Source organism: Anarrhichthys ocellatus, unplaced genomic scaffold (genome assembly GCF_004355925.1).
Source record: "Anarrhichthys ocellatus isolate YVR2014 unplaced genomic scaffold, GSC_Weel_1.0 scaffold30, whole genome shotgun sequence".
Classification (NCBI taxonomy): Eukaryota; Metazoa; Chordata; class Actinopteri; order Perciformes; family Anarhichadidae; genus Anarrhichthys; species Anarrhichthys ocellatus.
Genome location: NW_022280060.1, coordinates 846,237 through 872,273, shown reverse-complemented (window position 1 = coordinate 872,273; position 26,037 = coordinate 846,237). Strand labels below are relative to the sequence as shown.

The 26,037-nt window shown below is 41.0% G+C and overlaps 3 protein-coding genes across 3 annotated transcripts in view; all 3 read left to right on the top strand.

The window, feature by feature from the left end:
- mcoln2 (mucolipin TRP cation channel 2) overlaps nt 1–10,638 on the top strand; it is a 20,278-nt gene extending 9,640 nt beyond the window's left edge. Inside the window, exons 10-14 of the mRNA XM_031864233.1 lie at nt 1,514–1,615; nt 1,810–1,932; nt 4,083–4,289; nt 4,581–4,714; nt 10,180–10,638. Of these exons, the coding sequence (XP_031720093.1) occupies nt 1,514–1,615; nt 1,810–1,932; nt 4,083–4,289; nt 4,581–4,714; nt 10,180–10,216 (603 nt within the window). The 3' untranslated portion in view covers nt 10,217–10,638. The remainder of the gene's footprint in view (nt 1–1,513; nt 1,616–1,809; nt 1,933–4,082; nt 4,290–4,580; nt 4,715–10,179) is intronic.
- A 948-nt stretch (nt 10,639–11,586) lies between these two features.
- On the top strand, nt 11,587–19,020 carry lpar3 (lysophosphatidic acid receptor 3). The gene is made up of 3 exons (XM_031864259.1): nt 11,587–11,721; nt 12,734–13,490; nt 17,422–19,020. Exons 2-3 carry the CDS (start codon nt 12,749–12,751, stop codon nt 17,748–17,750), a joined length of 1,071 nt encoding a protein of 356 aa, XP_031720119.1. The 5' UTR covers nt 11,587–11,721; nt 12,734–12,748; the 3' UTR covers nt 17,751–19,020.
- A 2,916-nt stretch (nt 19,021–21,936) lies between these two features.
- Nucleotides 21,937–26,037, top strand: part of LOC116392586 (atrial natriuretic peptide receptor 2) — a 12,688-nt gene continuing 8,587 nt past the window's right edge. The window contains exons 1-7 of the mRNA XM_031864214.1: nt 21,937–22,012; nt 22,657–22,747; nt 23,056–23,188; nt 23,457–23,580; nt 24,206–24,310; nt 25,145–25,247; nt 25,832–25,977. Coding sequence (XP_031720074.1) covers nt 21,968–22,012; nt 22,657–22,747; nt 23,056–23,188; nt 23,457–23,580; nt 24,206–24,310; nt 25,145–25,247; nt 25,832–25,977 — 747 coding nt within the window. The 5' untranslated portion in view covers nt 21,937–21,967. The remainder of the gene's footprint in view (nt 22,013–22,656; nt 22,748–23,055; nt 23,189–23,456; nt 23,581–24,205; nt 24,311–25,144; nt 25,248–25,831; nt 25,978–26,037) is intronic.

The window sequence follows — 26,037 nt, the reverse complement described above, 5'->3', positions numbered from 1 at the left end:
AAACACACCAGCAAGTCCACCTCTGAATGGCTTAAGAAAAACAAAATGAAGACTTTGGAGTGGCCTAGTCAAAGTCCCGACCTGAATCCGATTGCGATGCTGTGGCATGACCTTAAAAAGGCGGTTCATGCTCGAAAACCCTCCAATGTGGCTGAATTACAACAATTCTGCAAAGATGAGTGGGCCAAAATTCCTCTACAGCGCTGTAAAAGACTCATTGCCAGTTATCGCAAATGCTTGATTGCAGTTGTTGCTGCTAAGGGTGGCCCAACCAGTTATTAGGTTTAGGGGGCAATCACTTTTTCACACAGGGCCATGTAGGTTTGGATTTTTTTCCCCCTTAATAATAAAAACCTTCATTTAAAAACTGCATTTTGTGTTTACTTGTGTTATCTTTGTCTAATATTTAACTTTGTTTGATGATCTGAAACATTTAAGTGTGACAAACATGCAAAAAAATGAGAAATCAGGAAGGGGGCAAACACTTTTTCACACAACTGTGTATATGTGTGTATATATGAGAGTTATAGTTGAGTCATAAACATCGTTGGGGTTAGCCATCAGATCAGGCAAAGAATAAAGTTTCTTAAGCAGTCAGCATCGTAATGTGTAACTAACTGCCTGTCGTCATCACCTTTTTGATTTTATGTCCTCTGAATTGTATTTCTCAATTGCCTCTTTAAACAGTGTCTCCCTGTCTGCTGAACTTTGGAATAAAAAGATTCAATGCAGTCAATGTAAAGACTTGTTTATTTTAACCTGACTGTCTAGCCTTTTTATAGCCACCATGTTGAGTGTTTACCCTAAAACACAGTAAACATGTCGTTGAGGGTAGCTTGTGGTGGGGATTTGGAAATGCTCGTTATTAATGTTACTAATTCCATCTGTTCTTTTCCTGCTTTAACCAACCAAAATGTTTACTGCTTTTTGGAGTCTTTCCAGTATTTTAAGTTCTTAAATGATGGCAAACTCCTTAATTTGTCAAGTCAACTCAAAAATGAAGAAACAATTAACAAGATGTTTACACCTACCTGAAATCTGGTGGAAGAGGGGAATAAGGCAAATTGACTAAATGTATCTGCAGTAGAGGAAAGTTTAGATTTACTTAGTTTCATATTCTATTAGACAAACCTTCTTACAAAATGTCCTGAGATGTATTTGTTATAACCCTAGAACATAAAAGCCAAATGACACATTATGTCACGCAATGACTCATAACATAGTTAACAATTGATAGGATATTCCTCTGTTGCAGTTCCACATTGTACTTGAAGCCCTGATAAAATAATCCTCACGGTTTACCACAGACAATGTGCCTGTTGCAATAAAATCATATTTATAATCCTGCAGCTTTAAGTTAACTTAAACATTTCCTGACTTTGTGTTCTCTTAGTCAGTGCAGCAGAGGCCGGAGTGTGCCACATTCAGAACTAAACATTAACTCATTTTACAGGACTTCACTGAGGCCTGATTTCCAAGTAAGGCTTGGGATTTTTTCCCCCCTCTCCTGTAGAGTCTGACCAATTATGATGTGTGCAGTATCTTTCTGGGAACGTCTACTTTAATGGTGTGGGTCGGTGTGATCAGATACCTGGGATACTTCCAGAAATACAATGTGAGTCTGTGAAAGTTTTTTTTTTTTTTTTTTTTTTATTTTTTTTTTTTTTTTTTTTTTTTTCCCCCCCCCTCTCATTATGGGTTGCCTTTTTCAAACCCTCTCCACCCTTAATCAAACGTCCTCACACATTCTTTCACAATTTGGTTGTGGCTTAACAATAACAAATGTGTCCATACTTCCTGTGTGTCTAGGTATTGATTTTAACCATGAAAGCAGCCTTCCCCAAGGTCCTGCGTTTTTGCTGCTGTGCCGGCATGATCTACCTCGGCTACACCTTCTGTGGATGGATCGTACTGGGGCCATACCATGAGAAGGTAATCCTCTTAACTGGTTTGAGGTTGTGGAGGCCTGAGGGCCAGATATTAGAGAAGTGAGTTTATGGTGTGACAATCTGCACTGGCTATTACTGTCAGAGTTGTGGGGAATTAGGGGAACTTTTAAGGCTTTCCGTGGCTTCGTCCCTTCCTGCAGAACTGCTGAGGTCAAAAGAAAAAGGTTGAGTTCCCAAATATGCATGTGTGCACATCATTAAATTAGCTGAACCTGCATTTTGTGATTGAACACAATCTATGCGGAATGACTCCAGTGAGAAATCAGGGTAATTGCGCAGATCTTTTATTTATTTATTTTTCTTAAGTGTGCAGATTTATAAATCATGAAAATGTCAAATAATGTACGTCACTCTTAATGAACATATGTGTTGTTTACCCTTTTTAAAAGAAATTATACAGGTGATTATTTTCTATGATTCATATGTTTTTTTTTTTTTTTTTTTTTAAAATTGTTTTCCAAACTGCAGCTTATTAGACTTGCTCCCATGGTTATGTTATTTAGCTATTGAATTGCTGTGTCAACATTATGTCCTGCAAATTTAGGAAACTGCAAAAATGGCTTCCTTGTGCAACAAAACATCCTTTTTAGTTTTTTGAACACACTGAATATACAACCACTAGATGTCGGTATACATCCAGTCCATGAAACCCACAGCTTCAATCAGACCAGCGTTCTGTCCTCACCGGGACACTTTTCACATTTCTACACATACTCACAGCCTTATTTCTAATAGACAAAAACACATTTTAAAGTATTTTTGAACAATTTTTATTTCTCTTTTTATCAGACAGTGTATAGGGGATAGAAAATAAGGGGTGAGCAAAGGGGATGACATGCGATAAAGGTCCTTTGCAGACTCTGGGGAGTGTCGTGATTTGCATTTTAAAACCCCTTAAATCACCACAAAATATTCCGGTGTTTAAACTGCCTAAAATTGATCAAATTTGATGCACTTTTAAAGAAAGTAAGAAACGGATTGTTTTTGTATGCTCTTTACTCATCAGATATTTTAACTGCAATCAGGGGACATTTGGACAGGGTAGACTTGTAGCGTCAACTCAAACTATCACCTTAACTGGGAGATCCTTGGACAGCAAGTGCCATCTGGGAAACTATGTGTGTTTAGCTCTCCTCGCCCATTAAGATAAATTATTTACGGAAGTCCGAGCAGCAGTGGGCGTCTAAACAAGGCAGTGCTCGTACTGTAGGAGAGACAGATGTGAGATAGGCTGAGATCAGCCGACCCAGTCTCAGTGATATCTCACTTACCAAATGGAAATTTGTTGATGATCTTAAAACTGAAGAGTTACTACTGTAAATAAGTTGACTGATTTTTAAGTGTTTGTCAGGTCAGTTTACTTAAGGACCACATGAGTTTCGACCAATGGACTATAGCTCTAAAGTTAAATCCTTTTTAATGCTTTAAAAAATCATTTTTTTACAGCTTTTAATTTGTAAATAGCACCGATTGTATTGTAAATGCACTTATGCTTTAACGACCAACCCAAAAGAGAGGTTATTGGGTAAAACGATACACTCACATTAATTGCAGTTTACAGTGGAAGTGAAAGTGACTTGACTTCCAGTGCTGCTATGGATACAGTTGAGGTAAACGGCTTTCAGCTCCTTGTTAGTCCAACGTTTCAGTCAACTGAGACCTGATTTCAATATTTACATTGCGGTGGGTGGGTGGGTGGGGAGGAGGAGAGTCCCCCGTTGTGTGCTGTCAGCCGGACCAGGATCCCCTGGTATTTACTGAAGGAATAAACAGAGTATGTTCTTGTACTTGCAATACCACACGTCTCCAAGTGCTGGAATCATACCGTCGCAGCGGGATCAGGATGTTGTATTTAGATACTATCACATTCTGGATGGAACTTTGGTCTTTTTTTTTTTTTTTTTTGCCATCTGTCTCTTAGCTTGTCTTTCCATCTTTGTCGTTCCACCTCTATCAAGCATCATGCTTCTGTTGGCCTTCTGCACCTCATTCTCCATTTTTGTGGTTCTTTTAAAAAACAGACCTATGTTGAAACTACAGGCAAAATTCCTCATTTATCTTGATTCACTGCCTTTGTGTTAACTGTTCATGGCATATACAACTGTGATCCAATCCAACGTCCCATCTCCCTAGTTTGAGGGCCTGAGTCGTGTAGCGGAGTGCCTGTTCTCCCTGTTGAACGGCGACGACATGTTCACCACCTTCGCCCAGCTGAAGGACAAAAACACTTTGGTGTGGCTCTTCAGCCGGGCCTACCTCTACTCCTTCATCTCCCTGTTCATCTACATGGTGCTGTCGCTCTTCATCGCCCTCATCACAGACTCCTATGAGACCATCAAGGTACTTCTGCTTTGGTTTGGGTCTAGTGAGGTGAAAGCTGTGGCATTTCATAGATTCAACTTTATATCTTCTTAGGTCGTGAAAGGGAGTTAAGCAACAAGAAATCCATGAGAAATATTTCACAGTACTCTACTCACAACTATTAGTTGGTTTGATTATTTACAAGACAAAACCCTCCCATGTGACAAAAGTATAGGTAAAAAAGTTGTTTAAATGTTTAAATCCAATCTGTGCTGCTATGCAGTTTTGAAGGTGTTTTATTTGTTTGCATTTCTGTGTTTTCACCAACAGAGGTTCCAAAAAGACGGATTCCCGCTGACGGACCTGCAGAAGTTTGTCAGAGAGCACAAAGATTTTCCTGTTGCAGAGGAGAGCAGTCAGACAGACGTTCACATCAGATACTCTGTGTTGTGCTGCTGCCAACGGTAGGATGGTGTTTACAGCCGTATTATGGTGCTTTGATGATTCATCTTTAATCACACACCCTGCTGCATTCACACCTGGAAGCTACTTCTGTACAAACATGACTTCTCATCACAGAAACAATGAGCAATATCATAGTTTAAAAACTGCACTTACATCAATAATGTCAATCAAACAGCATGGGTTTTTACTCTCTAATTATTACGATCAACTTTAGTTAGTTTGTTTTTATGCTGCTGCGGGAACTTTGAAATTCAACCATCCTTTTCATTATTGGATTTTACTGGGAAAGATGTAGGGCTGCAACTAATGACAATATTCAATATCGATCAATTGTTTTGTTTAGAGTAGTCAACAATGTAGAGATGCGAACCTGAAAAAATATCTATTTAATACCTTTTTAAAGCAACTACAAGGAACTTTAATTTTGTGTTTTTGGCGGTCCTTGTGGACCTGGTTCTGGTTCTCCTGTGCCTCCCTTCCCTACAGCGGGCCCAGCAATTCGGCCTGGGTCTCCAGCAGTGTGGTGTCAGTGTTGGATCCCAGCGGGGACCTGGGACCACTTGGTTGCCTCGCTGGAATCTGAGTAACTGTATAGAAATAGCCGATCTTCTGACTGATGGACTCGTTCCTTTGTGTAGGTCATATAGAGGCATCGGTATTAAATTGAGACTGATTCACAACCAGTTTAAAGTACCTTGTAACTTTAAATGACTCGCTCTCAAACATTACACATACAAAAACATTTCTGAGTAGCTTGCTTACAACTTGTAGCTACAGCAAGACATCGTATTTGTCTATACGTCCCTGTTTTCTGCTCATTCCTTTTCTATGAGCCAATCTCTATCATCAGCAGGCAGCAGACTGGAGTTTCCTCCACGTGGTGGTTTGGCTCTGTCTTACATGGTCTGAGAGCAACGAAATTAGTGGTGGGAGCTATGCAGACACACCCAATGATGGGCTGATTACAGAGAAACTGAGGCTTTGCACTGGGAAGAACCCCCCCCACTCCACCCTCTTCCACTCCCTTTCACCCCCCCAACCATCCCTCCCTCCTTGCTGTGTTGCCTCCCAGATAAACAGTCCACGGTCAACACGCAGTCAACTGAGCTGGAAAAGCTGGTTTTGTTAAAGCACGCTTGATAGTTTGGAAAAGTTATGTGATGTGTGGTGCAAGTTTAACTACAATTTACAGTATACAATGACTCTTTGTGTGCGTGTTCTATTTTGTAGAAGGATGTCTCACTGTCCTTTCTTCATCACTTTGTTTACCGTACTCCTTTCGTAAACGGAGGATGTCTGAATATCGAGTTGTCACGTTTTATTTCACCATGTCCCTTTTTGTAGCTGCGGTGTGGAATTTACACACATCCAGGTGCTCGTTGAAAAGTAGTGCTTCCTCTTTAACTGTCTCTACCAAGCTGAATGGTCACGAAGCTCAACCAAAAGCTGCACTACACCAGATTGCGGTGTCAGGCTTTTGGTTCTGCATTCATATAGATTATTAAAAAGTTGTAAAACATTTTGCTAGATTATTCAATTCCCTACTTTGGATCTGGGAAAGGCTTAACTGTAAACGGATACCAGGTTTGGTTTCTTTAGCCGTCACCGTCCTTCTACTTAAAAAGCACCAGTCCATTTTGACTGAATGCAAAAATAAACTACTGTAGTCATTTGTATAGCAGCTTAAATGTTCAGTGTTTGCCATCAAACTATTTTTTTTCTGCAAGTTTTCCTGCTATTACTTGCATACTGTAAGAAATACTATCGGTTTTCCTCTCAGGGCTCTGCTATCATTATTATTTTATCATGCATTAACACTTTGCAATCTTTCCTGCATGCTCCACTTTCTGTCACCGTCTGGCATCCCTGCTCTGATTGTCTGAGTGTTTAAAGGAAGCTTAGTTTCAGTTACAGAGCCATTATGTAATGTGTGATAGTGGAAACGTAATGCTAGACTGCCAAATAAATGTGCATCTTCTCCGTGGAGTTGAGTGTAAAACTGCCAGAGTTGGCTGACTTGTTGTCATTAGGAGAGCTCTTGTCAAGTTACACACATTCTGTAATTGCAGTCATTTGACCAATTTTCATTTTTAAGAGCGTATTTGTGTCTCTGCTCACAAAAATTAGATCAGCGTTCTCAGCTAACATACTAATGTCTTACTGGATGAAATTTCATCTGCATGCAATTAGCCTCTTCCTATACCGTTATCTTTTACTGCGGTAAGTTATCTTGTTTGGAAAGCAAAGAGTGGCTGTTTGTTTGGATTTAAAACTTATTTGGAACCAATACATCCACTTTGACAGTTGAAATAATGTATTGTGGCTCAAGAGTCTTGTCGTTGAGAATGAATGGACTGTTATAGAAAAGGTTGTAACCATATACTATAGCTCTTCAGATTATTACAAAGACACAAATATATACACTGCTCAAAAAAATAAAGGGAACACTTAAACAACACAATGTAACTCCAAGTCAATCACACTTCTGTGAAATCAAACTGCCCACTTAGGAAGCAACACTGACAATCAATTTCACATGCTGTTGTGCAAATGGAATAGACAACAGGTGGAAATTATAGGCAATTAGCAAGACAGACACCCCCCAATAAAGGAGTGGTTCTGCAGGTGGTGACCACAGACCACTTCTCAGTTCCTATGCTTTCTGGCTGAAGTTTTGGTCACTTTTGAATGCTGGTGGTGCTTTCACTCTAGTGGTAGCATGAGACGGAGTCTACAACCCACACAAGTGGCTCAGGTAGTGCAGCTCATCCAAGATGGCACATCAATGCGAGCTGTGGCAAGGTGGTTTGCGGTGTCTGTCAGCGTAGTGTCCAGAGCATGGAGGCGCTACCAGGAGACAGGCCAGTACATCAGGAGACGTGGAGGAGGCCGTAGGAGGGCAACAACCCAGCAGCAGGACCGCTACCTCCACCTTTGTGCAAGGAGGAACAGCAGGAGCACTGCCAGAGCCCTGCAAAATGACCTCCAGCAGGCCACAAATGTGCATGTGTCTGCTCAAACGGTCAGAAACAGACTCCATGAGGGTGGTATGAGGGCCCGACGTCCACAGGTGGGGGTTGTGCTTACAGCCCAACACCGGGCAGGACGTTTGACGTTTGGCATTTGCCAGAGAACACCAAGATTGGCAACTTCGCCACTGGCGCCCTGTGCTCTTCACAGATGAAAGCAGGTTCCACTGAGCACATGTGACAGAGTCTGGAGACGTCGTGGAGAACATTCTGCTGCCTGCAACATCCTCCAGCATGACCGGTTTGGTGGTGGGTCAGTAATGGTGTGGGGTGGCATTTCTTTGGAGGGCCGCACAGCCCTCCATGTGCTCGCCAGAGGTAGCCTGACTGCCATTAGGTACCGAGATGAGATCCTCAGACCCCTTGTGAGACCATATGCCGGTGCGGTTGGCCCTGGGTTCCTCCTAATGCAAGACAATGCTAGACCTCATGTGGCTGGAGTGTGTCAGCAGTTCCTGCAAGACGAAGGCATTGATGCTATGAACTGGCCTGCCCGTTCCCCAGACCTGAATCCAATTGAGCACATCTGGGACATCATGTCTCGCTCCATGCACCACAGACTGTCCAGGAGTTGGCGGATGCTTTAGTCCAGGTCTGGAAGGAGATCCCTCAGGAGACTATCCGCCACCTCATCAGGAGCATGCCCAGGCATTGTAGGGAGGTCATACAGGCACGTGGAGGCCACACACACTACTGAGCCTCATTTGGACTTGTTTTAATAAATTTTAATAAAATTTTAATAAATTTCATTTTCATTGATGATTTTTGTGTGATTTTGTTGTCGGCACATTCAACTATGTAAAGAACAAAGTATTTAATAAGACTATTTCATTCATTCAGATCTAGGATGTGTTGCTTAAGTGTTCCCTTTATTTTTTTTTGAGCAGTGTACTTGATGAATGACTTCATTGTATCCGCTGTAGTTCATATACTGTATGTGTGTACAGCAGCTTAGCCAAAGAGTCAGTGTTATGTTTGAAAGACGTAACAAAGGAAGTACTAAGCTGTGCACAGAAGCGAGTCGGTTTTGAAAGTTAGACTTGGCAGGTTCTTTGAGGAGGCAGGAGTATCCGCGTACACCCGGATTAGGGATCACCTCTTCCTGGCATATGCTGGTTCTCCATGTATTTTCTTCTGATATGCTCGCCTTTTTGATTTTGCAACCCGCACTGCATAGGCTCAGTGTCGCTCATGGCCTCATGTGAGGTTTTTGTACAGGCCAGAAGCTGCCCACGTTAAGGCAAGAAACTTCCCCTGTATCATCCCCTTTTATGCGGGGCTACTTGGAGATCGTCCTCCTCATTGGAAATGAGCTGCAGGTCAATGCCGCCTATCGGAGGCTGGGTAATTCGTTGGTCACTATTGTCATGAAGAGACGTTCCCGTCTCAACTGCCAAATACTAGGGTGGACAGATAATGAAGCTCAGGCTCTATATGGGCTACATGGAGACTGTGCCGGAGGACACATAGGAGATCAGGATGACGAAACCTGCACACAGACGGTGTTGCCATCAGTGTTGGTTCAAGGAATGTGCTGAGCTGCACTTGAGTGCAAGTTGTTGCACGTAGTTCTTTTGTTATTTCTTTACTAACTATGATGAGTAAGGCCCGAAGTAGGGCAGCAGGATTTTAGGTTCTTTTAAATCAGTCTATCATGAAAAAAAATAGTTGCTTTGAATGGCAATGTTTGTTCTATTGCTATTTTATTTCGGTGGATTAGACGCGTCTTCATTGCTCTCGGTGAAATTCATTCACATCCTCGAAATGGCTGCAGCAGTTTGTGGAATGAGACTTGGTCTGCAAACTCGGCAGTAAAATGTGCTGCGCGTGGCAGATCATAAAGAGACAGGAAAAAAATGTCTAATCGTTGACAGATTTGACAAAACGGGAACATATTCAGCTGTTTCTCTTGAGCGCAAACAGCCAAACACAAGGAATGGTGGTAAGGTTGTTGTTTTCAGTGTGCTTGTTTTGGGGGATTTATTCTCCGACTGGGTACAATCACCAGAAACCCAAACCTCCTCCTGCATCCCTTAGCTGTCTGTGTGTTATGGCCAAACTTGTGTGCAGGTGGAAGCCCAGATAATAAAGATGGTGTGAATCATGAATCGACTATGATGATCTGTGTAGGAGATTATCTCAACAGTTTAAATACATAGTAAATGTATCATTGGTCTGAACAAGCAGCTGTGAGTCTATAAATCTAACTTCCTGTGACCTTTTGAGACTTATTGGATGCAACATCTCAAAGAAACGCTGCTTAAATGTTTTACAATATAGGTCAATGATGTGCAACTTAAGCAAATATCACAACACTGTTGTTTTTGTCATAAGAACCCTTATTAATGATCTGAAGTAGAAAGCATGTGCATTATATGGTGATGTTGATGAGACATTGGGTGTATCACGCTTCTTTTTGGATCATGTTGTTGCAGAGTTCCAGAAAGTGACGATGTTGTGCTGATCAGCTGACGGCTGTTCCACCTCCAGAGGACACGGATCAGGGAGGAGGATGCTGAAAAGATGACCTCACACGTCTGATACAGACTTCGAGATCAAAACATCCACTGCCAAATCCTCTAACAAGCAGAGATTCTGTGAAGTGCAATATGAAATGCCAATCAAGTTCCCTCTCTTTACCTTGAAACTTGAGCTGGAAAGAGAGAATGTTTCAAAACAATATCTACTGAAGTTCAGGATGCTGTTGAGAAGTTTACTGGGCCTGTTGTCAGGTCTGTACATGCATTTAGTTGCGAAAGAACTGGATTCGGTGTTTTCTGCAATTGACTGTGGCTGCAAACACTGGTGCTATGCAACATTATGCAGTGCTGGATGTCATTTATTTGTCAAGTGTTGTTGTACTGATTGCAGTAAAGCTAATATTTTCATTTGTCCATTGTTACTGTGTCTCCCGTCTATCCTGCGAGTGTGCACATTCAGCTTTTCTTTTTAAAAATTTTTAGTCAGAGAGCAGATCACATGTAATCCGTAGAAGCTGGAGCCTCATTGGATGATTTACATGGTCAATATTATATCAGCAGTGGTTGTGTTGAAGTTGCAATACAACGCATGTCACATGAGCTCTGTAAAAAAACGTTTAGTGCTCCAAAGGTTTCTGCAAATTGCAAAACACATTCGCAGCTTAAACTGAGTAGGGTGAGTTTTGCATGACTAAACCAGAACTACAGTGCGAGTCAGTTTTATCTGCAAATCTACAACAATTATTGAGACAAGCTGGAACACGACGTTGAGTGCGAGTACTTCAAAGTGTGTGCGTGTGTTTATATGTGTGTATATATATATATATATCTTGCTATTATATTTGATTATTTCACACCATCAAAGACAACAGCGGCATATTCGCTCTTAGGATTTCCTTTCAACAGATCTGTTTAGTTTAGGCTAACAAATATTGCTTACTCTTCAACACATGAGCTACAAATAAATGAATCTTGTGTGCGCAAACAACACCTGAAGATTAGTGGACAGAGAAGACGATTACAAGTTTGAAAGATTGTTACATTTAACAATTTCATGAAAATCTTTCAAAATGTGGAATGGTGAGGTAGCATGAAATAATCAGTCGAGATTTAAGCACAGCAGTGGAGAAATGGACTGGCGCACATGCTCTAGAAAACGGATGAAACAATCGGTGTTGTTTCGATGTCCCCTCTTCACTGCCACAGCCAGTGTTCTGATCGGACCGTGAGCTCGCGGGGCCGCGTGCGGTCAAGCGGAAGAATTCACACGCGAGAGAGTGGGTGGCACACGCCCTCTACGTCACCGAGCTGAGGAGTCAAAGTGAACACGCTCAACTATTCTTGCTCCACTTTGTCCTCCAGCTCTCTGCCGTCACCTCCCTCCGTCCATAGCTGCGGAGGCGCAATGCTGCAGGGGAGACATGTTCATTAACTCGGCACGGAAGGTTTCGCAACTCGAAGCTCACTGACTCACCGCGGACTGTGCTCTTACCACAGGTAAGCTCACCTGGCTGATTGTGCTTTTAAGTAGCTCTTTGTTAGTCTGTAGTGATTAAATGTCTGTCGGGCAAAATAGTTTGTTTTGTCGGCTTCTATTTGTGTTTCTCATTTCTATTTGTCAATCCCTTCTGTGGGAATTTCTCATGCCTCCCTTCTTCGTGGTTGTTGATTTCCCTAATCGCACAGGTAATAAAGGCTTCTCTTTCTCAAGTCATGGAGAAAACTACTTCTGCATGAATTGGCCTACGTTGGAATCTTCTTTCGCTGCATGTCTGTATAGTGTTTGCCCAAAGAAACGTTTGTCCAGTTCAACATTGTGAATGACTGCGGACCTTTCTCACGTCACTCGATTGAGCGTTTTTTTTGGCTCCCTTTTTGATCTTACTCCGGTCACTGTGTTGTTCAACTTTAGTAATGGTGCTGACTGTGATTTCAGTTGTGAATGCGTTTTGGCGCGTGCACTTCTCCCTTTGGACTGGAGTCATTAAATCTCTCTTGGCCTTGGGGAAAGTCGGCACTATGCACTGATGTGGCATTGCAGTTTAGACTTTTCATCTCTTTTATCATCCTATTCTACGTTTGCTTTAATTTGATCTATTTAAATCTATAAAACTGGATTTTTAATGCCTAAAAAGTGATTTATAGATATATTTTATTAGACATACTTGAATTTAGGTCTGCAACGAATTCTTTTTTTCATTACAAAAACTGCCAATTACTTTCTTGATTATTATATTGATTGTTTGGTCGACAAAATGTCGACCCTAATTTCCCAGAAACCAAGATGTCTTATTTCGTCCAAACAGTCCAAAACCCAAATATCTTCTGTTTATTATCACATAATACAAAGAAAAGCCGCATATCCTCACTTTTGAGGAGCAGGAAATGGGAACATTTGGGATTTTTGTTGTTAGAATAACCATTTATTAATTATTTTTTGCTGTACTTCAATAGATAAATGGTTGATAAACGGTTCCACTTCATGTGTTTTCTCTCATTCTCTTTCCAGAGACACGCCTCTAAAATGGACCAACGGAACCACAGCTGCCATTATAATGAGTCCATGGGCTTCTTCTACAACAAGAGCGGCGCTGATGATAAATGGGACAACGCCCAGCTCATCCTGGTGCAGGTGGTGGGCTCTCTCTTCTGCTGTTTCATTCTGGTCTCCAATGCCATGGTCATAGCTGCTGTCATCACCAATAAGAGGTTTCACTACCCTTTCTACTATCTCCTATCCAACCTCGCTGCCGCAGACTTCCTGGCAGGCATAGCGTACGTGTACCTGATGTTTAACACGGGTGAGGTGTCGCGGAAACTTACAGTAAAAGGATACTTCATCCGTCAAGGTCTTCTGGACATCAGTCTTTCAGCCTCGCTGGCTAACCTGCTGGTAATAGCTCTGGAGCGCTACATCTCCGTCATGAACTGGAAAGTCCACAGCAACCTGACGAAGAGGAGGGTGACCCTGCTGATCGTGCTGGTGTGGGCCATCTCCATCTTGATGGGGGCCGTGCCGAGTCTGGGCTGGAACTGCATCTGCAACCTGAGTGACTGCTCCCAGCTGGCTCCTCTCTTCAGCAGGAGCTACCTGATCTTCTGGTCCGTGTCTAACCTGGTGGTGTTCCTGGTGATGGTGGTCATCTACACGAGGATCTACACCTACGTCAAGAGGAAGACGTCGATGCTCTCGCCACACACCAGCGGCTCCATTAACCGCAAGAGAACGCCCATCAAGCTCATCAAGACAGTCATGGTTGTGCTCGGTAGGTGCTAATCATTTTAATTCTGTCTGCAGCATCATTGATGAAGTGAGTCAGGACGTTTCCCGCATTTGTCGGGTGTAAACAGTTCTGGTGAACAGCTGTGTGTCCTTCGTCAGGGTCACGAAGTCCAGGCAATTCACTGAGGCACTGCTGAACACTGGACTGTAATCTGTTTCCTGATATGAAGGAAAACCTTGAGCATAACAACACAAACGCTTGCGCTTTCAGTAAATGTTTTGAGTGCTTTTCAGTGATTTGAGGGCGTCTTTAATGAAAGAAAGGAAAAAAAGGAGTCAGCAAATTCTTTTATATTTCTGTTTTTTGTACTATTTGCCTCTTTTATGTCCGATTTTCTGCCCAGTGGCTTAAATTCGTTAACCATTATTCTATCGTCTAATTATTTGTTTAATAAACAAATCATTTAGTCTATAACATGTTAAAATATGATAGATGTCCCTCATAAGTTTCTTTAAATTGCTTTCGTCCAACTAACAGTCAAAAACCGAAAGAAAATCAGTTTACAGGAATAAGGAGCAAATCCTCACTTTTGAGGAGCCGAAACCAAAGACTGTTTGGTATTTTTGTGCTGAAAAAAAATCCTTAAGTTGGAGGATATTAATTTTCTATTCGTTGGCTAAACAATTAATCAAGGTAGTTCTTTTCCCAGAGGAAAGAAAGCTCAAAAAGGCTGACGTCTCCTTCTCTTCTCATGCATTTTCATCCCAGACGAGGCAGTCGGATATCCTGGTCCTGCTCTTTGTTTAGGTGTTGCAATAGGATACCTTGCGATAGAGGGACTGAACTCAAATCCTTGCCCTCCCAGCACTTTCTCATAAGGACGGAACAATAGGACTGCACTGTCGTATTCTACTCAAACACCAAAATAGGGTGTTGAATGCATATTCTCATGAGAGTATAACACAACCATCAAACTCTTAAATGGATGCGTTTCAGAAAGCATAGGTCAGATGAGTTTAGTGTCCTCGTTTTTATTTTCATGCACTCTTCATACAGCTATCCAGATAGAAACGTGCATGAGATAGTTGAAGTGATTTTGCATGGCCGCCCTGCAGGATAAATAGTCTGTCGTTGTTCTTTGTTTCTTCAGGCACTCGGCTTGTTGCCTGACCAGATGGTTTGATGCAGTTTGTAGTGTAGGAGCTGCTGTCCGCCTTTGTACACACTGTCTTCCAGACTGCTGTATAATTATCTCTCCCGGCAAGGACACTGCTCCTGAGCCTGTGTGGCATACCATCCACACCACACCACACTGGCCTTCAATGAACATCCCCTCCTCCCCACCCATCCAGAAAAAATGAAGAACAACAACAACCTATACTTGAGGACTTTGTCAATTGCTTTCAGATGCTTTGCCGAGTTCACTTGAGCTTGTGGAAGTGTTGGCACACAAGTGTCGTTCCCTGTTGAGATTGCTGTGACTTTGGAGTGAAATGTAAAACAAAAGGTTGCTCTTGAAAGGTGGCGCAAATAACACAACAGCAATATCTGAGAGAGAAAGGAAGGAACTTTGAAGCCCTCTGAGGCATTTGGTCTGGTCGATGTGACATTTAATTCAGGAAAAAAAATTCACTTCTGTAACAGAAAAGTAATCCGCTCAGGTGGAACTGCTAACTGGACAAACCGGTTTAAAGAAGCTTACCCCACACATGCTTTGTTATACCAAGAGTTAAATGAATGAGTGCATAGATGTTGGAACATGTCGGACATTGTCACCGACACCTAAGAAGGGTAAATTTGCACTTATTATCTAGAGTACATCCACACTACTCCGTTTCCAAATAGAAACGTTCTCCGTCCACATAGGCGTTTCAGCATCATTTTCGAATTGATCTGCATCCACACGGCAAGCTTCGAAAATGGATATCACGTGACCATTAACGTACATCACGTGACCATTAACGTACACTGGGCATGCGGGTGATGGTGTAAACAGGAAGTAGAGTGGTTGCTTAGTTAAAAAAAATTCGACTGAGTAATAAAGTAGTCTTTAATAATGAAAGGTCGTGTTTGATCTTCCTCTATAAACTCAAACAGACACAGTTCGTGGAAAGTTGACTTGGTTACAGCGCTGCAGGTCTTTCTCTATCTCTCTCGCGCGTATCAAATTTACTTTAAAATCAACACTTACACGTAAACGTTTACTATATTATGGGTCCATAAATGTGGTCAACACACGTCTCTCACTCGTAGCTCTGCTGGTGGCTTAGCTATCTGTCCTACTGGATAGCATTTACTGCTAACCATGACTTCAGACGTCCGCTCCGTAGGGCTGATAACGCCGCTGGTCACGCCGCTCGCTAATCGCTCCAATAACAGCTGCTTCCTCCACAGAAATGCAGACTTTAACTGAACAGCTGCTGGTAAAGACAACAAGGTCAGCAATGCCTGCAATCAGTTGTCCATGTTAAATGAACCTGGTAGTCGATCGGTAATCAATGTTGTTTGTGAGCTTCTGGGTAAGGGTCACGTGATAGGCGTGTGACGAATCGGGGAAGGATACGTCATGGCTGCTAAGAACCAATCAAGTAGCCAACGCGGGTGTCTACGTCATCGTTTCTGAATGTATCCGTTTTCGACTGTCCACACGAAGAGGCAGCCCCGGAGTTTTCAAACTCGGTGTCAGTCTAGCAAAACGTATGCGTTTCCAAATAGAAATGGAGTAATGTGGACATGGCCTTAGTTTCTTTTGAATCTGACGGCCTCTTTGGTTACATTTGCATTTCACTCTTCATGGCACTAGTTTGGTCAAATATAATTATTGTAGTTTAATAGCCTACAGCCATTTATTTGTAGTATGTCTAACAGCGTTGGGACCTGTTTAAGTAAAGCATGCAGATTCAGATTTGTTTTTCATTCTTCAAGTACAACTACAATCAAATGAATACCAACTGAGAAAAAGAACATGCTTGAAATGCGTGTTCCTAAACCTGTTTGTTTTCTCTCTGTCGTAGATTAAAGGGAAAGAAAGTCCACTTTTAAACTTCAATACATGACAAACTGCCAATAGGAGGCCATTAAAAAGGCAATTTCAATTTAGTTCACTTAATTTTGAACATGTGGGCTATCAAAGACGAGGAAAAAGAGGAATGAGTATAAAAATAGAAATTCACTGTAAAATGTGGCAAACCTTTTGACTTTCAGGCCTAAGAGCAATGGAAAAACATAAAAACACCAGACCCTCTCAGTCTGTGTGCATGTGTATCCACACTTGTGTACGCGAGACAAAGGGAGAGAGCGCTGTACAGAACAGTACTTGTTTTTGTTCTGCAGATGTATTGAGGCCATAGAGATGCAGGTTGTGCAGACAAGTTGCTGCTTGTGGCTTCCTGTCATTTCCAGACATTTCTTTGTAGCTCTGTTTTGTGCCCAAACATGTTTGAAATGAATGCTAATTGGCTGCTTCAGTAGCCCTGTGCCCATCCGTATTGTTTACCAAAGTCTTTAACACAATAATGGCTTTGTACTCCCGACCTGTGTCTCCTTGTTGTAAAGGTATTAGGATGGTATTCCTTTGCTAGAATGTATTGATTTCAGTGTTGTAGCTTCATCAATATAAGCACATGAATCCATCAAATACACTGATTTAGTTAGATTTGCATTTTTAAAACCCATTTGAACAATCGGAAACCTCTTGGCCAGCTCAGAAAATTAACATAATTGACTCACTGTAAAACGAATGCTGAAGAAATAAATCAATTAGTCAATCGACAGAAATGTAAACTCTTTTTATGATAGATTCCTCTTTCTTTTAAAAGGACAAACTGCTCAAAATTCTCTTTGCATTGTATCTTTCGTTATATATATATATTTTTTGTCCCTGACACACTAATGCTCAAAATAAATGTACATGTAAGAAATGCGTGTTACAAAAGCCTAACTGTGTTATTCTGGGTTTTGTTTTTTCCTGAAGGGGCCTTTGTGATCTGCTGGACTCCCGGCCTGGTGGTTCTGCTCCTGGACGGCCTCAACTGTACGAGTTGTAACGTCATGAAATCAAAACGCTGGCTGCTGCTCCTGGCTGTACTCAACTCCGTCATGAACCCTTGCATCTACTCCTACAAGGACGAGGAAATGTGGACAACGTTCAAGAACCTCTTGCGCTGCATTGGCAATGGCACGCGGCGGCAGCGGTCGACGAAGGCCAACGCCAGGCCGCTCAGCTCTGGTCAGGATACGGGCAACAGTCAGCCTCCCTCAGAGGAGGCAAAAAATGACCATCAGGACCAAATCAAGACTTGAAAGTGTAACTTGATAGGAATTTTAACTGAATTTGTGTCCAGCTCTGACTGGAGTTACCTTATGAAGATACGGAATGACTTGAAAGGGAAACCACACCAGTTGGTCTCAGGGCGGCTTCGTTGTCAGCGTCCGCTGACTTAAAAGTACATTCTTGAAGAGACACTGCAGGCCAGCCTCTCCAGAGCTGATGAGAGCTTTATGCAAAACTAAGTCCCCAAATGGATGCAAAGATGTTTTCAGTTTTATTCAGGATTTTACCGTTTTTGGACACAATACTCCTTGTCAGGGATTGTGAGATTCCTGTAGCTGTTTCATCCTGTTTTTTGTCTTCCTCATCACATCCCTGCAGGTTATTTAAACTAGACCATTCTGGAAGACAATAATCCAATAGGAAGTGCAGAGCAGTAAATTTTTACTTTTACTTCCAAAAAGGGTAAAATCATGCAAAGGGTGGCTTAACTTTCTCCCTTATATATATATTTGTGTACATGTGATTGTCTTTAGGTTTACTTCCTGTGTAGCTTTTGAGGAAGCGATTCTGTAATGGATAATCTACTGTATTTAAGACATGTAACATTTTTGTAATCAGGTACACTAAAACTGTAGGTTTGCTTGGGCAGGGCACATTGTTTTAAGATTATTTTTAACACGGCTAGCGAAAAATACTGTAAACTGCTGTAATGTATCTACTTGTACATCCTGTAAAAAGCTTATAAGAAGAGGTGCGGTCATTTCAACTGTATGACAGCCAGCATGCTCAGCATGACCTGATTGTTTTGGCTATCTTTTGCATTTTATAGTCTTTAAAATAACACCCTACTTTCTTTTGCAAAGCAGTTTGGCCCCTGGGGAACAGATAACATAATCCCTGCTTTCTTGTCCTGTCATCTTTTATCAGTTCACCTTAACAAACAGCCTGCAGAACCTCATGGAGGCAAACTGGTTTTCCCTGTAGCATTTTTACACATCCGCTTCAACTCGCTGAATGGCTGCTGTTGCTCCGGTGAAACGGCTGCTCACCTGACAGTGCAGGGGTTGTAAAATGTTGTGACACACTGGATTCCTGCTGGAGTTTTAGCAATAGCCTGTGTACCTGCAGGAATCAAAGGATATGACTGAATGACTGTACCTAGACACACGCGAGCTCACACGCGGCACACATTTAGCACAGACTGCTAAATCAATGACTCATCTTCAACCTGCTGTACAGTATTTATGCCACTCCTGCTGTAAAAGACTTGACATCATTAAAGCTATTTTGTGTATTTTATGTTTTGTTATCAAACCGAGGTTATTTAACGCCTTCACTGTCCAGTTAGACTTTCAAGCTGTACATTTTGTAGAAAATTACTCTTTAAGTCACAGCTTTTTGGAGTTTTTTTTTCAAACATAATGCTCAATATGTCTGTTTTCCTAATGAAATGACATGATACAAAAACCGCACAGAGGGTGATTTCACTAAAGAGCTTGCAACAGTAGCCCAAAAACATTTATTTTTTTAAAAAGCTGCTTCATTCAATATTCAAATCATTAAAATGGCTGCAGACAAATATTTGCTATGTAAAGATACAGTGGAGTAATGAGACTGAAATCACTCTCCCCGTTTGTTTTTATTCGGGCTTGTTGTAGTGCATGCGAGTGTTGCTCAAAGGCTGACTCATGGCCTCCGCTCTGCACTGCTCTCATATGGCGGTTACTGCTGAATGTTGTGTAAACATGCCAACCCTCCAGTTCCCCCTCACGTAAACTGTCGGCACCATTAGCAATAGAAATGTTCTCAATCTTGTATTTAACACCTTTGAAATATTATATAAATAATGTGATTGATTATTACAATTTTATGAATTTTCTGGCTTTCACTTCATTTTTAGCCATGCCAGCAATGTGGCTGATGGAGATGTCGTTGGTTAGTTTGTTGGTACATCACATAGGACTGAATATATCTGAACAACTACTGCACGGCCCTCATCCTAATCCTAACTTGTTACGCTGACTTTTCATTTGACACCATCAGTAGGAAGATTTCTGGTGAAATATCTCAACGTGGATTTACACAGCATTCTGTAAACAATGATTCCCAGGTGACGAACCCTAAACGCAATCAATCTGATCGACTGGCTTTTCCTCCAGCACCACCACAAGGTTGACATTTGTGGTTTTGAGAGAACCTATTGGATGGATTACCATAAAATTTGGTACAGACTTTCATGTTCCCCTCGACAATTTTATTGATCTTCTCATTTTTCCTCCAGTGCCATTATCGGATCAAAACTTGAATTTGTCCAATACTTTGGTTTATGACAAAATACCTGCAAACTAACGACATTTTGTCAGCCTCAGCTGTACTTCGTGTTTAGTGTTAATTAGCAAATGTTAGCATGCTAACATGCTAAACCAAGATGGTGAACATGGTAAACCTTACACCTGCTTATCATTGGCACGCCAACGTTGTACATTGTAAGCTTGTTATCACACTAGAGAGGCTGCAGCCTTTTAAAACGTTGCACACGCCACCCACTTGACACCTACGTTAGCCAAAACAAACCATGAGATTACTTGCGAATCCTGTTCGACTGACTCAGACGTTCTCTGAATTTCGATTCAAAATAAGTCACTAACTGATAATACCTGTTAATCTAAAAGCGTTTAACACTAGTGCATATTTTAGCGTACTAACAAAAAACAAATACTGCAAGGATTATCTAACAGTCCTGTTACATGACTTGTACTTGTAATCATTGGTGGAGTACCGTTGCATGAGATTTGTGGTGCTCAAGAGCTGCCCCTTTAGAATGATTTCCTCTATTCAGGCCAATTAGTGGGTGACCTTTAGTTTCCATCAAGTCAGTTACATTATTAGCGAAAGAGCAATTTACTCTTAAGTGGGAGGAACAATATCCTCCTCTGAATTAGACTGCAAAGCGTTTGCCGCAGTTACGATTTAATCCCCTAAACACAACCGGCATCTTTTGACAGCAGAGGAACAGGCTCATAGAAAACTACTCAGGATATGAATGACATTTTGTTTTTGTTTCAGGTTGAGCTTTGTCATTTCCATTAAAAACATGCTGTATTGTAGCGAGTACTGTTCTGGATAGAGCCCTCTGTAGACCTGTCGTGACTGCTGCCTCCCCAAAACATAAACTGTAAACTTGTGTGGGGTTTTTCTACAGCTGTGCTGTAATTATGCATTCTTGAAAAGCCAATTAAATTTCACAGATGCTCAGAAATGCTGTCTTTTGATTTGGTTTTAATCTCAGTGCAAACAGATGTAGGCAGAGAAGGAACACTCTCATCAGTACATAGGGTATGCTGCTATATAAATATCCCTTGTGTCATACATGCGAGGACTCATAGAGGCCAGGTTTAAAGTTAAATTATGAATAATTTACAGAACTGACTGGTTTCTCCTACAATGTTCCCAGCTCAGTTTCAGCTAAACAAAATGATGACAATGTTCTACCTGATAAATGGCGGCAGGGAGTTTCACTTCAGAAAAGAAAGGACAGCGTTGACAGTCTAAGATAATGATTGAAAGTGCACATCATTGTTATATATCTAAATTGTACAGTATTTTCATAGCACTTTCACCCAATGGGTTTACAATTTCCCTCTCTCTCACCAAATGACGCTTGTGTATAGTACTTATTCTTTGATCAGATAGTTCCTGATTTAAATTATAATTTAATTTATATGATTTTTTTAAAGGGGATGTTTTATTGTGGCTGCTTGTGTTAAGACAACATTTAACAAACCCCATACCTGTTACCATGTGACTAAAGCTCCATACTTAGATCGTAAAAACATTTTCTAGTTTCAAGTTGATAGAAAAAACCCGTTTAAGACAGTATAGATGGTGTCAGATTATGCAGAAGACTTAAAAAGTAGAAACAATGCCCTGGTGGTGAGTTCAGGTGCAGAAGCCTCTGAGGGATTCTGACCTGTAGGACAATGAAGGTGAGCTGAAGCGCCTCGTGAACGAGTACATGATCAAACTGTGATTGGAGAGCCTCTTCTGCTGATTGGCCAATTACGGACAAGGGGGAGGGTGGGCCTCAGGAATAAAAAAAAAAAAAAACATTTAGAGAAGGGTACTTCATTCGGTTGTGGGGTCTGCACACATACACACACATGCACAGATTTGGTCATTCACTCAGTCAGTTCAGAGTTCACTCAGTCAGTTCAGAGTGGGTCCAGCCGCAGCAGCAAACCTCCTCATGGCTCTACGGACAGCGGCATCCCTTTACCTGTGTTTCCTGCTGGTAAGTTGTGGTTTTAATAAATATAACCCTACAACAGATTTAATTCCAGAGAGGAAATGTGGATAAATAGCCGCAGAGGAAAGTTGACCCGTTGATGGACTGGACAATGATGTGAAATAAGGACAGGGTGATACATTTTTCTTTTGACTGTATTAACAAAGATGCTGGAATACTGTGTAAACTGAGTGTATGATGTTCACATTTTTCATTTACTGCTGGGGTACCCGGCTAGCTTTTGTTGTCTTGTCAGAAACACTTGTTGCTGCGGGCATGTGGTGGTGTGGCGTTTCTGTGTACTGCTGTGTTACTTACCAGCTTCTTGTGGGGCTGATTTCCTTGATTATAAAATATTCTGTAATCAATCATGAATGAAAGATAATACTGTGACGATTCTTTCTTACGTTTAGTTCCCATAGTGCTTTTGCTAGTGGTGTTGATGTCAGCTGCTGTTTGACTTTTGCTCTTTATCATTTTGGCTGAAAACCAACAAGGCTTAGCAGAGCTGAGTTGTGTATTTAATTCATTGACATACTCACTTGAAGAGTCCTGACTCACTGATAAAACACTTAACACACTTTTCAAATTTGCTTACGCAAACAAAAACATGCCCCTACATGAAAAAAAAATCCTTTCTATGCCTGCAGGGAGTACATTGCTGGCATGATCTGGACAACACTGAGTACGACTGTTGGCCGATCACCGGTCCAAATGATTTCAACATGATAAGCTGTGGTGGTAAGTTTTTAAGCATTTATACAGTATGTCTGTTTGTTTGAGTGGATCATTGCAGTTGAAACAGCTGATCTGTAGCTACTTTGGGTGGTTTATGTGTTAGCATTCCTGTAAAATCAGATGCCTTTCCTCTTGTGGCTGAGAAGGAAAGAGTCAACATTTACAGCATTTGTCTAGAATTAATTACAGTGACTTAGTAGGTGGGGCTCAATAGAATTGTGTGCAAATACAGCACACAGTATCCTTTAGTATCTGTATGCATATGTACAGTTTGTTTAAGGTTCAGGTGATGAGCATGTGTGTTGTCACAGGTCTGGAGATGGCCTGGGTGCAGCGTCCTCCAGAGAAAGCAACCAATGGGGAAGAGTTCAATGTCTCGTACACGGTGACGGCCTCAGATTCCTTCTACGAGTACGCAGTCAAGAACAAGATTTTCCAGTTCAAGTGAGTGTGTCACATAAACACCTGGCATCCTAAACATCTGCCATGCCCTGAATGCGCACACACAAAGAACTGTTCTGTCATACTGATATCTAGATTGATAAATAGCACTATAGGTAAGAGGAAAAATATGTATTTTTGATTTTGGTGTGAATTGTCCCTCTACGAAAGGAAAGCTGATCTGCAGGTTTTCTGTTTGATCTTCCACTGTAAATAGCACTAGAGTTTTGTTAGTTCATTTCAATGTCTACCATCTTATGTTCCCTTCCAGTAATGCGTCAGAGGCAAAGAGGTTCTGTCATGAACACGAGTGCCCGACAAACTGGAACAACGCCAATGAAATTAACTGCTGCGTGTATCACGCCAACGTCCACTCATGTCCTCTCAATCTTATGGTGGGTTATTTGAAGTGTGTCCTGTCCTACAACACTGGTTTCATCTTCACCATCCACACTGTCATCACCTTCTCCTCCTCACATTGAGAAAACTACAGCAAGCAAACATGATCTTAATGTTATGCCACAGCTGTTATTTTATGTTTAGTATTAAATTCACATGTATTTCTCAGGATTCTCAATTATATTGCATGATATCTATCCTTTAGGATCTTCTAATTATGTAGTATGCTTTTTATTTAAAAAAAAAGGTATCATATCTTGATGCTTCCTCTAGATTTTCTTTCGAGGCCCTGTGACTTCCAAATCTTGGTAAAGCTGCAACTTTTGAATAAATTGAGATGTTAAAAAATTCCCAAACCTTTTCCCATCAACTTTGATAAAAACACCTTGCCTAAAAGACATATAGCTAGAATAAAGTAAAAAAAACTACATGAAACTAAAGTTTTGCAAAGTGTGTTTTAAAAGTTTTTAGGGCAGCAGAAGCACATCAGCTCTTTTAGTGAGCACACAACTTGTTGGACCCAAGTAACCGTTATTCAAATATCAGTACTTACTAACACATGAATGAACTGTCTATCAGACGAGTTTTGGAATAAATAACTGTTGTGTCGTCTCTTCGCAGAAAGAAGGGGGAATCTGTGGCCCGTGGATTCCTGACGATGGTAAAATTGTGACTCACACTGTGTCCAAGGCAGGAATGATGTCCCAGAAATACTGGAGTTCAAAGGTGAGCCAACACAAACAAAAAGTATAGATGCATTTTTAACAATTGTTCAGGTTTGGAGAACATTTCAAGTATTTCTTACAGCCTCATATCCTGTTAATACCTGCCCATATTTAATTATATATATTGGTTTTAACACACAAAGACGCAAATAAAAAAATAAATAAAAGCATCCTTTACTTTTTACAATTCACCAACTGCATTTTTTGACTGACTGTAACAGTTTTTCAACTTTAACTTTGTTGTCTGATGGATAATTCATCTTGCACCCAGGCAACACATAAAAGACATGTGTTTGATCAAAGTGACACATCCTTTGTGAAGCCTGTTGTCTGTTATGTCACCACGCGACTTGGGAGCAGGTTGTAATTACTTGTCAGTAGGAAATTACAGGAGTATAAAAAGCCATACTTTGGAGTTGCAGCTTATCAAATGACACAAAGTAAAGACAACCAAGTAAAAAACAACAATGAAATGATGTATAATCTGACAGAATATTATTGTATACAGTCCTGAAAAGATGTATAAGGCAAACAATTCTTTGTACAGTTTACATATTCAGCTCTGATTGTTTGAATTCATTTTTATCTCACAGTATAGTGAAGTTAAGTTTGACATTTTTTTTTGTTTTCTGTACAGTTTTCAACTATAATAACAATAATAACTGTTTTTCATGCATTTCATTTTATTTAATGAGGGACGTTGTTTCGTTGTTTAATTTGCTAAGAAAACAATAAATGTAAATGATAGTGTTGACTGAGACTTATTTTCATACTTACCAATATACAACCTAACTCTTCCATGGTACAATTTGTATGGTGGTATTTTCTCACATAGGTGGTGCTGGTCCATTTGGGAGTCACCTCCGTCATTGCTCATATCAAAATGGGACACATGCACGCAGCGCTGGAGTCCAAAGTGCTTGTTGTCAGTGCTCAAGGTCAGTCTGCTAAGTATCTATTTGTTGATATGCTGAATCCTATACAGTATGTGCTGAATAATGCCTCTGCGGCTCAATCATGATCCAATAAAACATTTGTGCAAAATCACAATCTCTGGGGTGTTGAGCAATATAAGTGAAAGGGAGTAAGAGCACGCATTTGTTCACACCCTGAACTTCTACAGAAATATGAAGGAAAAAGGTCAACTTGTGTGCAGTAAGAACAGCCAACATTTCAAAACAACTGCTTCCCTTACAATAATACACTTTTACACAAATACTTATTTGTCAATGTATCTGTATTCTTCCTGAGGGAGGAAATTAAAATGATCATCTTTACCAGCTGCAGCATTAAAGTGATCTACACATTAATGCATCAATAACTACAATCCAATAATATAATATACATTATTCTGCAAGATCCATTCTTCATTATGAGCACTTTTATGATTGGTACTTTAAGTACTTTTTGATGCTAATACCTTTGTACTTTAGTAGAATGTTAGTAGAATGTTTGTTTTTTAACTTCCTCTGCTGCTAAAAGTGGATGGAAACCTCAAATATAAAATGTGATTGTGTTTCAGTGTGTGGAGATGAGACCTGTGAGCTGGAGGAGAACTGTCTGAACTGTCCTGCAGACTGTGGCATCTGCCCGATGTCCATCACTATCAAAGTGGCCATTGGGCTTCCAGTTGCTCTCTTCAGCAGCGGCTTCATCCTAACCATAGTGGTCAGTCGGTGCAACACACACACACACACACACACACACACACACACACACACACACACA